This window comes from Zonotrichia leucophrys, chromosome 12, assembly GCF_028769735.1.
Source record: "Zonotrichia leucophrys gambelii isolate GWCS_2022_RI chromosome 12, RI_Zleu_2.0, whole genome shotgun sequence".
In the NCBI taxonomy this organism is placed as follows: Eukaryota; Metazoa; Chordata; class Aves; order Passeriformes; family Passerellidae; genus Zonotrichia; species Zonotrichia leucophrys.
The window spans coordinates 4,115,385-4,130,098 of NC_088182.1; the positions used below are offsets into that span (position 1 = coordinate 4,115,385).

Sequence of the window (14,714 nt, forward strand, 5' to 3'; positions counted from 1 at the left end):
GCACACACACCACCGCCTCCTGATTTACATGACAAATGCTCTGTGCTACCCTTTGTTTGCACAGTGACTTAGACATTCACTACTAGAGCTCCCTTTCCCCATCCAGACCCCATGTTCATGAAAAAAAAAAAAGAAGGGGATGATGTCGGAAGGAAAAAAAATTCGTCGTCTCCTGGTTGCCTAGACCCAGGCCATGTGTTTGGCTGGCTTTGTGCCTGCTAACGAGTCAACCAGATTGACTGAATCAATGGTGCCAGTGAGGATGGAGTTTGTTCGCCTGCAGATTTTCAGCAAATGGCTTCTTCTGTTTTTCCTGTTTCCCAAGCCCCTTTCAGCGGTGCTGGGAACAAGCTCCATGTACAAATTCCTATGAATTCCATGAACAATGGCTTTGTAGAATCATAGAGTCTTTTAGGTTGGAAAAAACCTTTAAGAACACTGGGTCCAACTGTTGTTGAAGGGTATTTGCTCAGGAAACTCCTGAAGCAGGGACGAAGCATAGCACTCCATTTGAGGAGTAACAAGGCTCTCAGCACCCTGGAGCAGGGACAGAAAAGCCAAGAGCTTGCCATGTCTTAGTGAGGTGTCTCATTGTGTCTCAGCACGTTGGAGGGGTTGGCCGTGCTCATCCCTCCCAGCATGGAGCTGCAGGGTGGACATTCAAGCACTGGATGCCATGAGCACGGGTCCCTCTGGGTGATGAGCTGTGGGGATATTATCACTTTGTTTCAGAGAGCCCTCCTCATGTTTTCACTTGGCTGAGGCTCAGATCAGTCACTACAGGAGTCTGCCAGAAATAGGAGCCAACTTCCATATAAGAGCAAGCCGTGGAGGCAGGAGTTGGTGCCGGCCGGCCGGTGGGGTGCTGCCGAGCCCCCGGCCCGTGCTGCGGGTGTGGAGGGAGGTGCAGCACCTGAATCACATTAGCCCAGCTGTGGGAAACCACAGCAACACCAGCTCCTGTGCCTCACAGCTAAATCCAGTCAACTGTACTTACATAAAATCTTTTCTGTTCTTTCTAACTGCTTTCTTTTCCAGGAGGGAGAAATTTCTCTTTGCAGAGTGTATATATATTTGTTTTGAAAAAGTCTAAGAAATGTTCCTCTTGTGTTCTGTATGAAATGTGCTGTATTCTACAACATGCATGCTTAAAATTGTGGCTGTTCTCAGTCACTCTGGGGATAATTGATAAGAATAATGTGAATTTTTAATCTTGGGTTTAAGCTTTCATATTTATTTTGTCTTTGCAAAATAAGATGTAAAGAGCCGGGGAAAGCGAGCGGGTGCGGGGAGGGGAAGGGGCTTAACATTGCAAAATGAGAACTGTCAAGCTGACTGTGCTGCTGCTGTTCTTGGACAATGATGAGCATTTTCTCATGGAAGGTTTTTGAATGTTTTCTCTTTTATACTTGCTGCAGAATGCAGTGCGTCATAATCTTAGTCTTCACAAGTGTTTTGTGCGAGTAGAAAACGTTAAAGGGGCAGTATGGACAGTGGATGAACTAGAGTTCCAAAAACGAAGGCCACAAAAGATCAGTGGGTATGTCCACCATGTTTGAACTTCTTAGCCTAGCTCGGATCATGCTTACAGTTTAACGTAGAGGCTTTTGGCTGCTAGCTGGTGTTAGACCAACCACAGGTGCATTGTCTCAGTTAAGGGAAACCAAGACAAACATCTCATCACTACTGTTTGTATGCCCACCAGTACCCTGACCCTGCTTGCTTGGTGTTTGTTGCATCACATGCTAGTAGCTTTTAGGTGGCAATGCATATTAACCCTCACAAACCATTTGCTTATGCTTATTGCATTTTATTTTCTTTTTCCTTTTCCCTGTATTTGATGTCTGTTCTGTCCCCGATCCCGTGTCCCTTTGTTTCCACTTCATCTCCTTTGCTGCTGCTCTTGTCCCAGGGTGCCATTCGCACCAACCTCTCACTGCATAAGTGCTTTATCAGAGTAGAGGATGAGTTTGGGTCCTTTTGGACTGTTGATGATGAAGAGTTTAAACGTGGCCGTCATATTCAACGAGGCCGTCCTCGAAAATACTGCCCTGATGAAAACTTTGGCGAGCTTGTTGCACAGTAAGAGCTTTTACTTGCTTTAATTTTTTTTTTCTGCTGTTGCTTTGCTTTGCATGATTTACCCATCTCATGTAGACTTGCATTTCACAAAATAGTGTCATCACCTTTGCTGCTAAAGAAACTAAATTTTTGGTTGTTATGTGTATTTTGTGTGTCCTACTCTGATAATCCAAATGCCTGTAGTAAAAACTCTACTCTGACATGTTTGTTAAAGCATTTATTTATAGAGCAATGTAGACTAAGATAATTATCCACGCTAGCACAGATATACTGCTGTAGACGTGTCAGGAAGACAGATATATGCCAGGAAAGGTTTCAGATAAGTTTTAATTCTGATATTTTCCTTTGCTTTATATTGTATGCTTTGTTTTGCAACTCCTAATCAGAAAAAGTAAGGTACTTACAAGACAGAAATGCTGAATTCACTTTAAAGAGTTTGAAAATGCAATGAGACCAGCTATAAAGATTATCAACAGGCCACAGTGTGCCTACGACAACCATCCACCAATATTCCTGGGATTCCCAGAGGGATTTGCTTTGACCTTTACTCGAAGGCCATCTCTCCTGGACAACTGATCCTTGCTGGTCCCTGTGCAAGGAGCTCAGTTAAGACTCTGCTCACCATAATTTATGCCCACGTGAATAAAATTAAGATAAAAACAAGCCCAATGAGTGATAAAAGTTTTGGGGGCTATTTTGCATGGGCATTTTTTCTGCCTAGTTTATATTTCATAATTTTTAATTTTTTTTTAAATCTCCTGATGGAACCAGTGATATTGGGATGCCTCCTAAAGAGAGAGCCCACGTGGTCCCCATTCCTTTATCTCAAATCTGGCTCCTTATGTAAAGGTGACAAAAATAAGAGTCCAAAATAGCACACCAGAATATTTTTTACTAAAAATGGCCTTCAGGGCAGCGTGGTGGCTTCTGCCTGCCCTTGAGCCTCCATACCCAGGGGCTGCTTGGGGCAATGGTGTGGATAGCCCTCACAGTGGCCATTGGCATGGCTGGAAATAACATGGAGCAGATAAATCCTCTCTCATCGTGGTGCCTCCCTCCATTGGGAGAGACTCCCTCCGCTCCCCTGGGAGAGACTCCACTGCCAGCGACTTGGAGAGTCACTTGGATGAAGCAGAGTTTAAAATGTCCCGTGATGCTTTTGATCATTGCCTCCTCACCATGGACCTTCACGTGGTAACGGGCTCCCAGACACGACGAAAATTGGAGAGTTTCTCCTGAACGCAGCTAAAATGAGCAGAGATGCCAAGATGTGCCACTAACGCAGGGTAGTAGAACACATGGCGAGGTAACGTCAAGAGATAATGATGTTCCTTATTTAGTAAAGGCAAATATGATAACCATAGCCGAAAACTCAGATATTTTCTTTAAATTAAAAAAAAAAAAAAGGAGAGAAACGAAAGAGAGCTCGTGTGGAAAACCAGTCTCAGCTCTAGTTTTCTGGTGGGGGAGGAAGCAATACGTGCTTGAAACGCTGGCACAGAAGTTGGTTGCATTTAACTCTCCTTTTTATGTTTTTCTTATGCAGTAACCCTTCTCTTATTAAAAACATACAGACCAGCCACACCTACTGCACACCTCTCAATGCTGCTTTACAGGTAAGATTAATGACTGTAGCAAATATGCAACAGAGGCGTGTGTCTTCCCCACTCATTTCAAAATATATTAGCCTTGCTCTAATTAGATATTAAATTTTAATTCCGTTAAACTTTTTTCTTAAGTGCATAAAGCATCATAGTCCCTGGAGGCAAACACATATCAGGCTGCTTCAGCATTAGCTAGATGCTTAGCATTTTGAATATTGTGGCAAAAAAATTAAAAGTTCACTTATTAATATTTATCAGCAGTATCATAATTTCCATCCTCTTATTTCAGAATTTCACTTGAGGCAAAAATACCACAAGTGTAATTACTCTAGCACAGCTATTAATGTGCTGAATGATAGGATACTGTGGCACGTGACCTTCTATTGTTCATGGCTTTAAAGAGAAAGCAGATCATTTTTCCCTCTTTTCTTTTAAGGGCTATTTTTGCATATCTTCCTATTGTTGGTAAAAAATAAACGGTGCAATTCCTATAGAAAATAAAAGATCATTTTTATTGGTTTAAACTGTAATTGTAAGACAAAAATTCAGTTTTTTTCACGATGCAAAAATACACAAAGTATGGGTGCAGAATTAATAACTTGCAGCCTAAAAATGTCTATGTCTCCAGCCCTTTTTCCTGTGCCCTTTTTCCCCTTTCAGTAAATTCCTGAGTCAGTCTCAAAAACCCTAGGTGAAGTCAATGTTCTCTGTATAAATCAAAGATACAAATGCATTACTATGCCCTGATTTGTAGTGAGGTCTGTGTGTTTGTGTGGGGTTCAAACCTGGTTTATGTTATGAATTAATCCAGGAGGCAACACCATGCATGGTTGCACCCCAGGTGGTTCTTGGGGTCACTTCTCTGGAAGTTCACTGATGGCCATGGGTATTTACTTGAGCAGTCATGCCTTGTGGAAGGTTTAGTAGACTTCTCTTTTCAGAGCCAAGAAACAAATTATTAGGAGGAAAATGATGTTTTGCCTTTCTCCTAATTTTTTTGAGTTTATGCAGTAACTCCTGCAAAGCCCAGGAAAGCATGTTTAAATGAAGCAACTGTAAATACCATTCATTAGTAACTTATTTTCCCTTGAGTCTTGTGAAGTGTGATTTTTAAAGACTGCTTTGTCTCCTGAATAGTATTAAGATTACAAGCACATTTTACATTCATGAGGCTGAAAGGCAAAAATGAAATGATCCTGCATTTCTTCACATTGTTAACTATGTGACTAATTTCAATTAATATGCTTATCATATGGAACTGTTCGTGTTTTATTTCTGAAACACGTGTCGTTGTCGTCATCTCCATCCATTCTTGTCTTCCGTGATAACCTCCAAACTGTTTCCATTCCCCACTTTCCCTGAGACAGCCATGTCCTTGTGCCCCCCCATAGCCGAGCTGATGGGGAGAGGAGCCCGGGCCAGATTTGCTGCCAGTGTCACCCCTCTGATAAATGGGGATGAATAATAACCATTGCACTGAGCCACGTCCTCTTTTAGGGTGAAAATACACCAGCAAGTTCCACACTTCTTCCCCTGCCATTGGATTTTGGAGGCAGAATCACAGTGGGTTCTATGGGGCTGTAGAGGGTCTGGGCAAATAATGCAGGTGGCCACTGCCATGTGGGCAGCAGATTCCTCTAGGACACAAGGCTGCCTTACCTGCCAGGGCTTACATTCAGTTAATAATTGATGGGCAGTGTTTCCCCCAGCTTTTGTGGGCTCTGGGAAGGTCTGCTGCTTGCACATCCCCGTGACCACAGCAGGCTGTGTGCTGCTGGCATGGCAGGCTGTGGTTTCTTTTCCTGTGGGGTGGCAGAGCCTCCCCTCTCCTTCACCCAGACCCTGCTGACATCTCCTCTATCTGTTTTCCCTCGTGGCCAGGGAGAAGAAGCAGCTCTCTCCCCCCTCTGTCTGTGGAAGGTATGGGGACTCCAGCTCTCACCAGTTCTGTCTTTTGCCAGTGGGTCTACAGGGGCTCCCAAAACACCCCCTCCCCTATTAATGTCTTCCTAGCAGATACTCCTTGTGTCCCACCTCTCCCCCAGTGAATTGCCTTACTGCAATTACAAGTTATCACTGTGGGTGAAGAACTTGAGTCATTATTTTGCCAAGTGCAGGAAATGTGAACCATTCTTTGCATCCCCTAATCACAATGAGTTTGCCGGTTGTTGAATCAAGAAGATAAAAATAATCCTCCCCGTTAGAATAGCTTTTGTAATCACGTGTGACACATAGGGCTGCACATGGAGAGGTCAATGTAAGGAAGAATAAAAGGGGCTGTGCTCCTGGAGATGCTGCAGTGAGGGCTGGTCCTGCCCTCCCTTCCCATCCCATCTCCCCCCACCCTTTTTCTGGCTCTGCTTGCCTGGGTCAAACTGCCGGCTGGCAGCAAGCGAGGAGTTCTGTCCCACGAATTAGGAGCAGGAAGGAGTGTTGGTGAGGAGTACATTCGCATGGATTCCCCTCCTGTGGGCCAGGTTTGCATCACACAGACCCAGCCTGATGGATTTTTTTTTTTTGCTTGGCCACTGCAGCCAGCTGACCTCTCCCCAGAGCAGGTCAAGTGCTGCTAAGCCAGCGTCTGTGGCTGCCCGGCACTGACATGGATGATGTCAGCCAGATCCAACTGGGATGGGTGAAATGGTTAAATGTCCTTCCAGTCCCTGGGTGCTACAGCCTTGGAAAGCTGTGCCTCCCATCCCTGTGCCTCCCATCCTGTGCCTCCCTCCCGTTCCAGTGCCTCCCATCCCCACCAAGCACTGGGCTCCTCCGGGGCTCGGGGTTTCTGCGTTCCCACCGCTGCTGCGCCGGGCCGGGACTGTGCTGTCAACATGAGCTAATGCTGACACACAGTAAATATTAGCAGGCAGAACGGTGGGAATCAGAAGGAAAATATTTAACAGTTCATTCTCTTCCTACAAAGATTTCCATTTAGAAAGTTAACTCCAGTGTGCCACTGCACGGTGTTTCCTTAGAACAAAGGGAAAAATCAAAATAAAACAGTCAGATCTGTAACAGCTAAGGTAAGAATTGAGTTGCTGAGGTTTAAAAAATTCCACATGGAGTGGTTCGGCTCTCAGGTAGATTGGTGCAGCTCTGATCCAGTTAGCACTGATGGCAGCCTCACACATGTCCCAAGGAAAATCAAACTCTGTGATGCTACACTCCTTCTTGGTGCCCACTCACTCCAGTGGGAAGGAGTTATCAGCTGAGCCAGTTCCAATTTTTTTCCCCATTTCATTAGAAACAAAGCCCAAACCTAAGCCACAAAAAATACCCCAAAGCCCCAAACATAATTTCTTGAAGCAAAAATAGGGAAAGTACATTTTCTTTTTTCCAGGATGTGTAATTCCAAATAGGGAATGGAAGGCTCCATCCTCTTATAAGCCAATACAGCTATGAATCCTTAAACCCAGATCTAAATGATGTTAAATTTCCCTTGATGGAAACAGGGTAATACCTATCAGAAAGTACAATATTTAAAAGAACCTGTAATTGCAAATAATGTAAATGTGGAGAATGTTTTGGAAAGAGTGAGTGTGTTGTGCAGTGTATAAAAACGTTAGTCATGGCTCTTCATGGATTTGTTTGTGTCCTTGGCAGGCTTCAATGGCTGAGAACAGTATACCTCTATACACTACTGCTTCCATGGGAAATCCCACTCTGGGCAATTTAGCCAGCGCGATGAGGGAAGAGCTCAATGGTGCAATGGAGCATACGAACAGTAACGGGAGTGACAGCAGTCCAGGACGTTCCCCTATGCAAGCAATGTAAGTACAGCAGGGGCACGTGCTGGCTCCAGGTGTTGTCCTACCATCTGCTCAAGGGTGACTCTGGAGACTCCTGGCTCCTTCCTGAGCTTCATGGATGGAGCAGCAAGGGCAGACATCTGCCTCCATCTGGGGACATGCGTAGGGTGGTTTGAACATAAAAGTCATTTACTAGTTTCCGTATAAAACTGATCAGCTCAGTTCAGTCCAAGAAGGACACAGGGCTTATAAAATTGTTCACTTGTTTGCAGTTGTCTTCTATAAACCTTCCAAAACCTCCTAGGCAGCTGTGCTTCTTGGAGAAAACCTGTGATTTCTCTCCCCTTTGGATGGCGTGATGAGCACGGCCCGTGGGGCAGAGCTGGGAAATGGGCTTGTTTGGCGAGTCAAAAAAAACCCCACTCAACACAAAACGCTCTTGCTAAGCATTAACATGAAGGTCTGTGTGATTTATAGATTGCTCTTAAAATATCAAAAGGAGAATTAATAGGGGCATTATAGCAACAGACGGCGGCGTAATGAGCGCGTCTATAACCGCACCAAGTGGCGGGGGCTCGCCTGCCCCGCTCAGCGCGAGCGGCACCCGGGCAGCGGGCGGGCGCAGGAAAGGGTAAGGCAGGAAGGGTGTGATGCCCCGATGGGTGTGTGCGGTATTTATGGGGTGACGGAGTGAGTTTGCAAAGCTGTAAACTCCCCCCTCCCCTCACATCACACGCCGGGTAATTGGCGGCTGGTGAGGAAGCCGGAGTTTACAAGTGCTGGCGTTCCCGAAAGCTCGGCGGAGCCGTTGGGTACCTGTGAGTGACCGTGCTGCCCGTCTTCCCCCTGCTCCTTAAAACAGCCTGTAAAATTACTGGCTGCCTTGCCAGGGCTCACATTACACATTAAAAAGAGAACTAATTTGTAGTCTTTTACTTCAAAGTAATTTGAATAAGGGATTTACAAAAGTAAGTCTAAATCAAAAAGTAGAAAAAACATTAACCTAATACCACGGTAGTAATTAGTTGTGAAACTAATTAGCATTTAATGGCAAAAAAGTTTCCCACCTGCATAATGTGTTGTCAGAGGGGAGGGGGCACGAAGGAATCTGAGGCTCTGGATACTTTGATATCGCAGTGTTTTAAATCAGTGCACAAAGTGCTTTGAAAAAAAAATCTTTAAAGATGGCAACATTCATTTTTAATTAATAATTAATTTAAACATTGTCTTTTACCATTTACTTCAAAACATTCAAATAATGTGTTTAGCTTTTCCAGTGATTGTTTGTGCAGTATTAATTATCTCTCCCAAAGTAACGTTGCATGACACACTTTCCGTCTCTCACAGACGGATTCATCTCCAGGCAGTTTTAGTCACAATTTGTTATCCTCTGCCTGTGACCACGCAGGGCTGGCGTGAAGGAGGAGTGGAGGGACATGACTTTTCTCAAGAAACAAGACTTCTCCCAAGGGTTTCTCCTGGCCTAACAGACAAGGATGAACGTTTATGATGTTGTGTTAATCCGAGTAATTATTTTTTTGCAAGTTCAAGGCTAGTGCAGTTCATGCACTTCTCATTTCACCTAAGGTTTCCTTGTCTTTGAATAGACTGAGAGGAGGGAAAAATAACTGAGTTAAAACAGGGTAGGACATCTTCCAGAACTGTGCGTAGCTGTGGCCTTTGTTGCACTTAATAATCATCTCTTAGCACATTGATACCAAGGTGAGGGGCACAGAACAAATAGTGGAGAGAGAGGAGGTCGGGGGGAGTGATGCCTCATTTTCATTATTCACCAGAAAATCCAATTTTCTGTTGTAATATGGAAATGATTGTTTCCTGAGTGTTTTCATTTTCTCAGAATTGATAATATATGTGTTCTCTGCTGAACATTTCTTTTTGCTTAAGTAAAATGTGGCCGGGTGATGTTCCAATACCAGCCTCAGAGCTTCCCCCTTATAATGGTGTTTCTAAGTAGTTTGAAGGGATCTAAAGGCAGAACACCATTCACACGTCATGGGGTTTACCCTGTTTACTAAATAAAAACATAAGTCAACAGCGACTTTACAGACGCTGTGAAACCTTTTTGTTTTCCATGCTCCTGCTTTGTTAACAACATGTTCATTTTTTTTCTCAGAACAGATTTCCTTGTCATTATGCAAAATATTTTTTAAACAATTTCAGTGTATTGGAAGAAATCAAGTTTTAAACTTTATTGTAAGGTTTAAAGGACCTTGTTAACATGACAGCTAAGAAGTCTAACACTCTAGCTGAAGTCTTATTACCGCTCATTCGTTTCCTTTTTATGACACATTGAACCACAGCTAGGGTGGGTTTTTTTCCCCTTCTCTCTCCCTCCTTTTGAAACACTAGAAAGTAGTCGCATAATTACAGCTTGGGGACATAACACTTTCATCCTGATATGCTCCAAAGGTAGCCACAAAGCAAACTACTCCATGCTGTGTGCACCACCAGAACTCAGTGGCTTTAAACAACAGTCAGCTTTATTAAAAACTCCTCTGTTCCCAGAGTGGACAAACAAAAGAATTACTCAGATGTGAAAAGAAGGGGAATCTGTGTTCAGCAAGGTTATTTATTGTTAACCCCTTCTGGAGTCCCAGGCATTACTTAAAAGGAATGTGCTGAATTTCTGCTGCTGTGAAAACAGAAATGGGAAACCCTTTCTTTTCTTTGCCTTCTTTCCCCCTCCCCTTTCTTTTTCTTGTCGCTTAACCCAGCATTTACCTTTTCTGTAATTCAGCAGACTGAATTCTTCAGTCTCTAAAGGAAGTTTTCCTTCCACATTTTGGGGATTTGGTGAGGTGGTAAATAGAAATTCAGACTTAACATGAGAGGATATGAAAGTCTCCCTTTGCCTTCAAGATTATTTAAGCTTATTTATTTCAGTTGCTTAGAAATGTTTGAGAAAAATCACAGATTCAGGAAGGTTTCCTCCTCACATGCCATTTTGTGGTTACATCTGAGAGAATACACAAGGAGTTGGAATTTTTTGGCATTGTTTTCCTTGCAGCTCTGTCCCTGGGGGTTGTGTTACCCAGATAACGTCCTCATTTAGGGGATGGAGGTTTTGCCAAGCTCGCTGTCTGATGTTTGTGCAACACGTGAGGTGCTGGGGGGGCTGGTGTGACTCTGCTCCCTTGGCTTTGTGGCCCTCTCTGGCTTTGGCTCACCCAGGGTTGTGCAGAGCTTTTCATAACTTCTGTTGCTTCTCACACCTCAAGTTTTGGTTTTTGACCTCTGGGGATCACACCAAACCTCAAAGAGAACCTCAGTTAAAACCACCTGGTTTCACCTGGTTTCATAACAAAACCAGAAGAGGGGCAGAGTTTGCTTTGGAAAGGTTTGGGGACCTTTGAATGAGCTTTCACAGCACTTGGAGTGGTTTTGAGCACAGTGAGCACCTGTCTAACCTGAGGTGGTGGGGATGCATTGGGACCCTGGGCAGCCTTTGGTGAAACTTGCACCAAGGCCTCTCTGCTGCACTGACATGTGCTCTCGTGCCCCCTTTGAAAATTTCCCTTCTGTGTTTTCAAAAATAATACTTAAAAAAAAATAACAAAAATAAGCCCAGCGGCAGCATCAAAACCAGAAAGCAAAAAAGCAAGACTTTGACATTAAAACAGCAGTAAAAAAGATCACTGCCATAAAGGCCAAGTAGCACAGGCTTTATTGGGCTCTCAGTGCAGCTGCTCTTTCCCCCTTTTTCTTCTGTTTTTCATTTCATGTTTTCTCCCAAGTGAGGGGCCCCACAGCCTATTCATAATAAGTTTTTCTAGTTGCAGGTATTCAGCATAGTTTAATATTCACTGAGGCCATGAGCTGCTGGGACAGGTAGCACATGTACACCTCCAACTTCTCATAAGTTTTTGCCAATTCTTAACCTCTGATCCTTGAATTGTCTCCTTCCAGTTTTTTCTTTACCCCTTCTTTTTCACTAATTAAGTTAAAAACTGCATGAGCTGTGCTCTTGGTGTGTAATTTTTTCAAAAATTATGTGATGTGCAGAGGAACCTCTTTGCTTCCAGAGATGTGTTGATAGGATACATATTAGTGGATTTGAAGGGAAAAGGTGTGTGTCCATGGATACTGCATCACTTCTCTCAGTGTTCCTTTGGATGAGTTGGAAGGTGCAGTTAATACTTGAGTATTGATCCAGCACTTTACAACTCAAAAAGTTGAAACAAGCAGGGACTTGAAAGGCATTCACAGCTCACATTTGAATTGTCTGTAGTCAGCAAGTTGGATGCTTCCTAAACTTATCCGGGCTCAAGCCTGAATAAAGAAATAAACAGGATACAGGGGTGCAACTGGCTCACTTGAATTAGGCAAGGCTTTGGACTGTCTGTGGATGCTGAGTACATTTTCCCTGCCCAGTGATTTATCCTTGCTGTCTGTCCGTGCAGTGGAGTACAAAGTGTTGTCGTTGCTATCCGCACAAAGCATAAAATACAATGCAGCTATTTTAAATCACTCATTGTAAAGCAAAGCTGTGCAAACAGAAGAAAAGTTCTTACAGTGAAGGTGTGTGCTTCAGGTTGTGTATTCATGCTGCGTATGTGAAAGGGTTAAATCAGCCTGCACAGAGGAAAAACATGAGTCTTGGAGGTGGATATCAACTCAGTGAGAGACAGAGTGGGACTTGAACTCATTAACACTTTATTTTAAGGGATTGCCTACAACATCAATTATTTAGGAAGCAAACAGGGTCTCCATCGCTGTGTCGCATTATTAATACTTGGTAATGTCAATAAAATCCTACTTTCCTATAAAGTCCCACCAACAAGATACTATTGACTCACATGGCTACTTTACATTTCAAAAGCTGCTGAACAAAAAAAAAAAAAGAGAGGTAGAAAAAGGTAATTTGTATTTGTATAGGATTTGTTGTAAATATGATTTACGAACAACATTTTTCAATTGTTATCATACCCGTTTTGAATGACCAAGCCCCATTCCCCTGCGGGTTATTCATGTGCTTTGCTGTAATGAGAAATTTGGCAGATCTCATCTTTTTAGTACATCCTTGTGCCCACCATGAGCTGGGGATCATGTTCTGCCTTGTTTACAGCTGACAGTGTTATTATTCTCGTTAGGACTGTGCTTTCTTATCATATTGTTGTGTTGAGCGAGCCTTTTCCTCTCTGTTTGTGTTTCCTGGCAGGGCTTTTCTTCCCTTATTGACAGTTTGTAAAAATATGCATTAATTTGGAGTTTAAAGCATGTATCATGGTGTCTCTTTGCTGTGTTTGCTTGAAGTTGATTAATGATAGAACCTCACTTGGGGTCGTCCTCTGGAGAGTTGTCTCACAGGTTCTGCATGTTAACGAGAGGCGCTGCACACACAGCGAGCATGATTAGCCCGGCCCGCGCCGAGGCCTGGGCAGGCCCTGCCTTCCCCCTCGGATGCACATTCCACTTATTTATCCAAAGATCATATTAACTTAATGTGTCAGCTGAGAGCGTTTTCCCTCCATCCCAAGACGGAAACCCTATCGAGGGGCTCCTCCCAGAGTGTTTTCCCGGGGAGGCTGAGTGCTGCCTGCCTGGCACAGCCTCCCTGGAATCTTAGAATCATTAAGCTTGGAAAAGCCCTTCAGGATCGTTGAGTCCAGCCATTAACCCAGCACTGCCAAGCCCACCACTAAACCGTGTTTCAAGTGCCACATCCACATGTTTTCTGAAGGCTTCTGGGTGCAGTGACTGCATCACTCCCCTGGGCAGCCTGTTCCAGTGTTTGGTCACTCTTTCAGTGAAGAAATTTTTGTAATATCCAAACTAAACCTCCTGTGGGGAAACTTGAAGCTGTTCACTCTTGTTGTCTTGATTGTTACCTGGGAGATTTTGCTTAGCTTGGCTTTTGTGGCCAGCACAGACATTGAGGGTCTTCTTGGTGACCTGGAGCTCTCAGACCTGGCCCTCCATGTCTGAACCCCCCAAACCACCTTTGCCTTTCTCCCCAAACCACCTGTGCTGTCAAAACCATTTTTTAATAAGCAATTTGCTGATTGTCTGTTGTTTCGTTTTCCCAGGCACCCTGTGCATGTCAAAGAAGAACCATTAGACCCAGATGAAAATGAAGGCCCACTATCCTTAGTGACAACAGCCAACCACAGTCCAGATTTTGATCACGACAGAGATTATGAAGATGAACCTGTAAATGAGGACATAGAATGAGTATGTCTGACATCGTTATCCTGAGAATGAAGATTGGAAGAACACGTCAAACTTAGCTGTGAAATCTCTCCATTATTGTACAGTCTGGAGGATTCTCAGTCCACTTTGACAACTATGAAATATGTTAACTCTTAGTGCCATCAAGTATCCCATTTGGGAGTATTTTTGATTTTTCTACTTTTTGTTGAAAAAAGGAATTTGTACTCTGTGCATTGGATGGACTTGTTTGGTACTTGGGATTTTCCTCTCTTACAGTCAACATCAGTGTTGTAAATTTGCTAAACTGATTCACTTGCATTTAGCAGCCAGCTGTGGACTGCAGGTCCTGCCAATTTTGGACACTTGAGGACATCAAACTGAGCATGTACACCTGAACTGCAGATCAAGTCTTTGCCCAGATTTTAAGGATTCCAATGGACAACATATTTGCACAGTACTGCATGTTGATTATCACTGCCTTTACTCCAATTTTTTTTTTGTTTCGTTGGTTGGTTTCTTTTTTTTTTGTTTGTTTTTTTTTTTTTGCTTCCATTTGGGATGGGGAAGGCCTGTGTGTGCACGTGTGTGGGTATGTGTGCGTGCGTGTGAGCGTGTATATCGGGGAGGGGTTCAAAGAAAAAATTATCCCAAACTCTTTAATGTATTGCTTTTATTCCCCTGCCCCACTTCTCCTCTACCATTTTAAGTTCTGACCTCAGGCCTCATCTGGGCCCAGGGCCTCTCAGAGGCTTCAACGTTTTCTGTACTTTGTGATGAATGTTAATAGGTGTTTTTATTATACGAAGCTGAATGTCATTGAATTGTTTGTAGTTTTTTCTGTCATTCATTCCAGTTTCCTTCAGATGCCACCATGTTTTCTTTAGCTATGGAAAACATTCCATTTCGGTGTCTCCTTCTTTGTTGTTGTTGTTTTTTGAAAAGGTCCCAAATGCTGCACGATACATGTGGAAGGGTTGTCCAACAGAGAGAGAGGAACGAAGTACTGCAAGAATGAGAATGAATGACAGATGAACATAGAAACACTGTAGGAAGCAACACAGATTCATTCCACAAAGCAGTATTTTTAATATATTCTTGTTTTGTTTAG

At 43.5% G+C, this 14,714-nt stretch overlaps 1 protein-coding gene across 13 annotated transcripts in view; it reads left to right on the forward strand.

The window, feature by feature from the left end:
• FOXP1 (forkhead box P1) overlaps window positions 1–14,427 on the forward strand; it is a 371,464-nt gene extending 357,037 nt beyond the window's left edge. For all 13 annotated transcript variants that reach the window (XM_064723620.1, XM_064723619.1, XM_064723622.1 and 10 more), the window contains 4 exons: window positions 1,419–1,540; window positions 3,629–3,698; window positions 7,290–7,456; window positions 13,483–14,427. In XM_064723620.1, coding sequence (XP_064579690.1) covers window positions 1,419–1,540; window positions 3,629–3,698; window positions 7,290–7,456; window positions 13,483–13,627 — 504 coding nt within the window. In that variant the 3' untranslated portion in view covers window positions 13,628–14,427. The remainder of the gene's footprint in view (window positions 1–1,418; window positions 1,541–3,628; window positions 3,699–7,289; window positions 7,457–13,482) is intronic.
• Window positions 14,428–14,714: the final 287 nt, after the last annotated feature.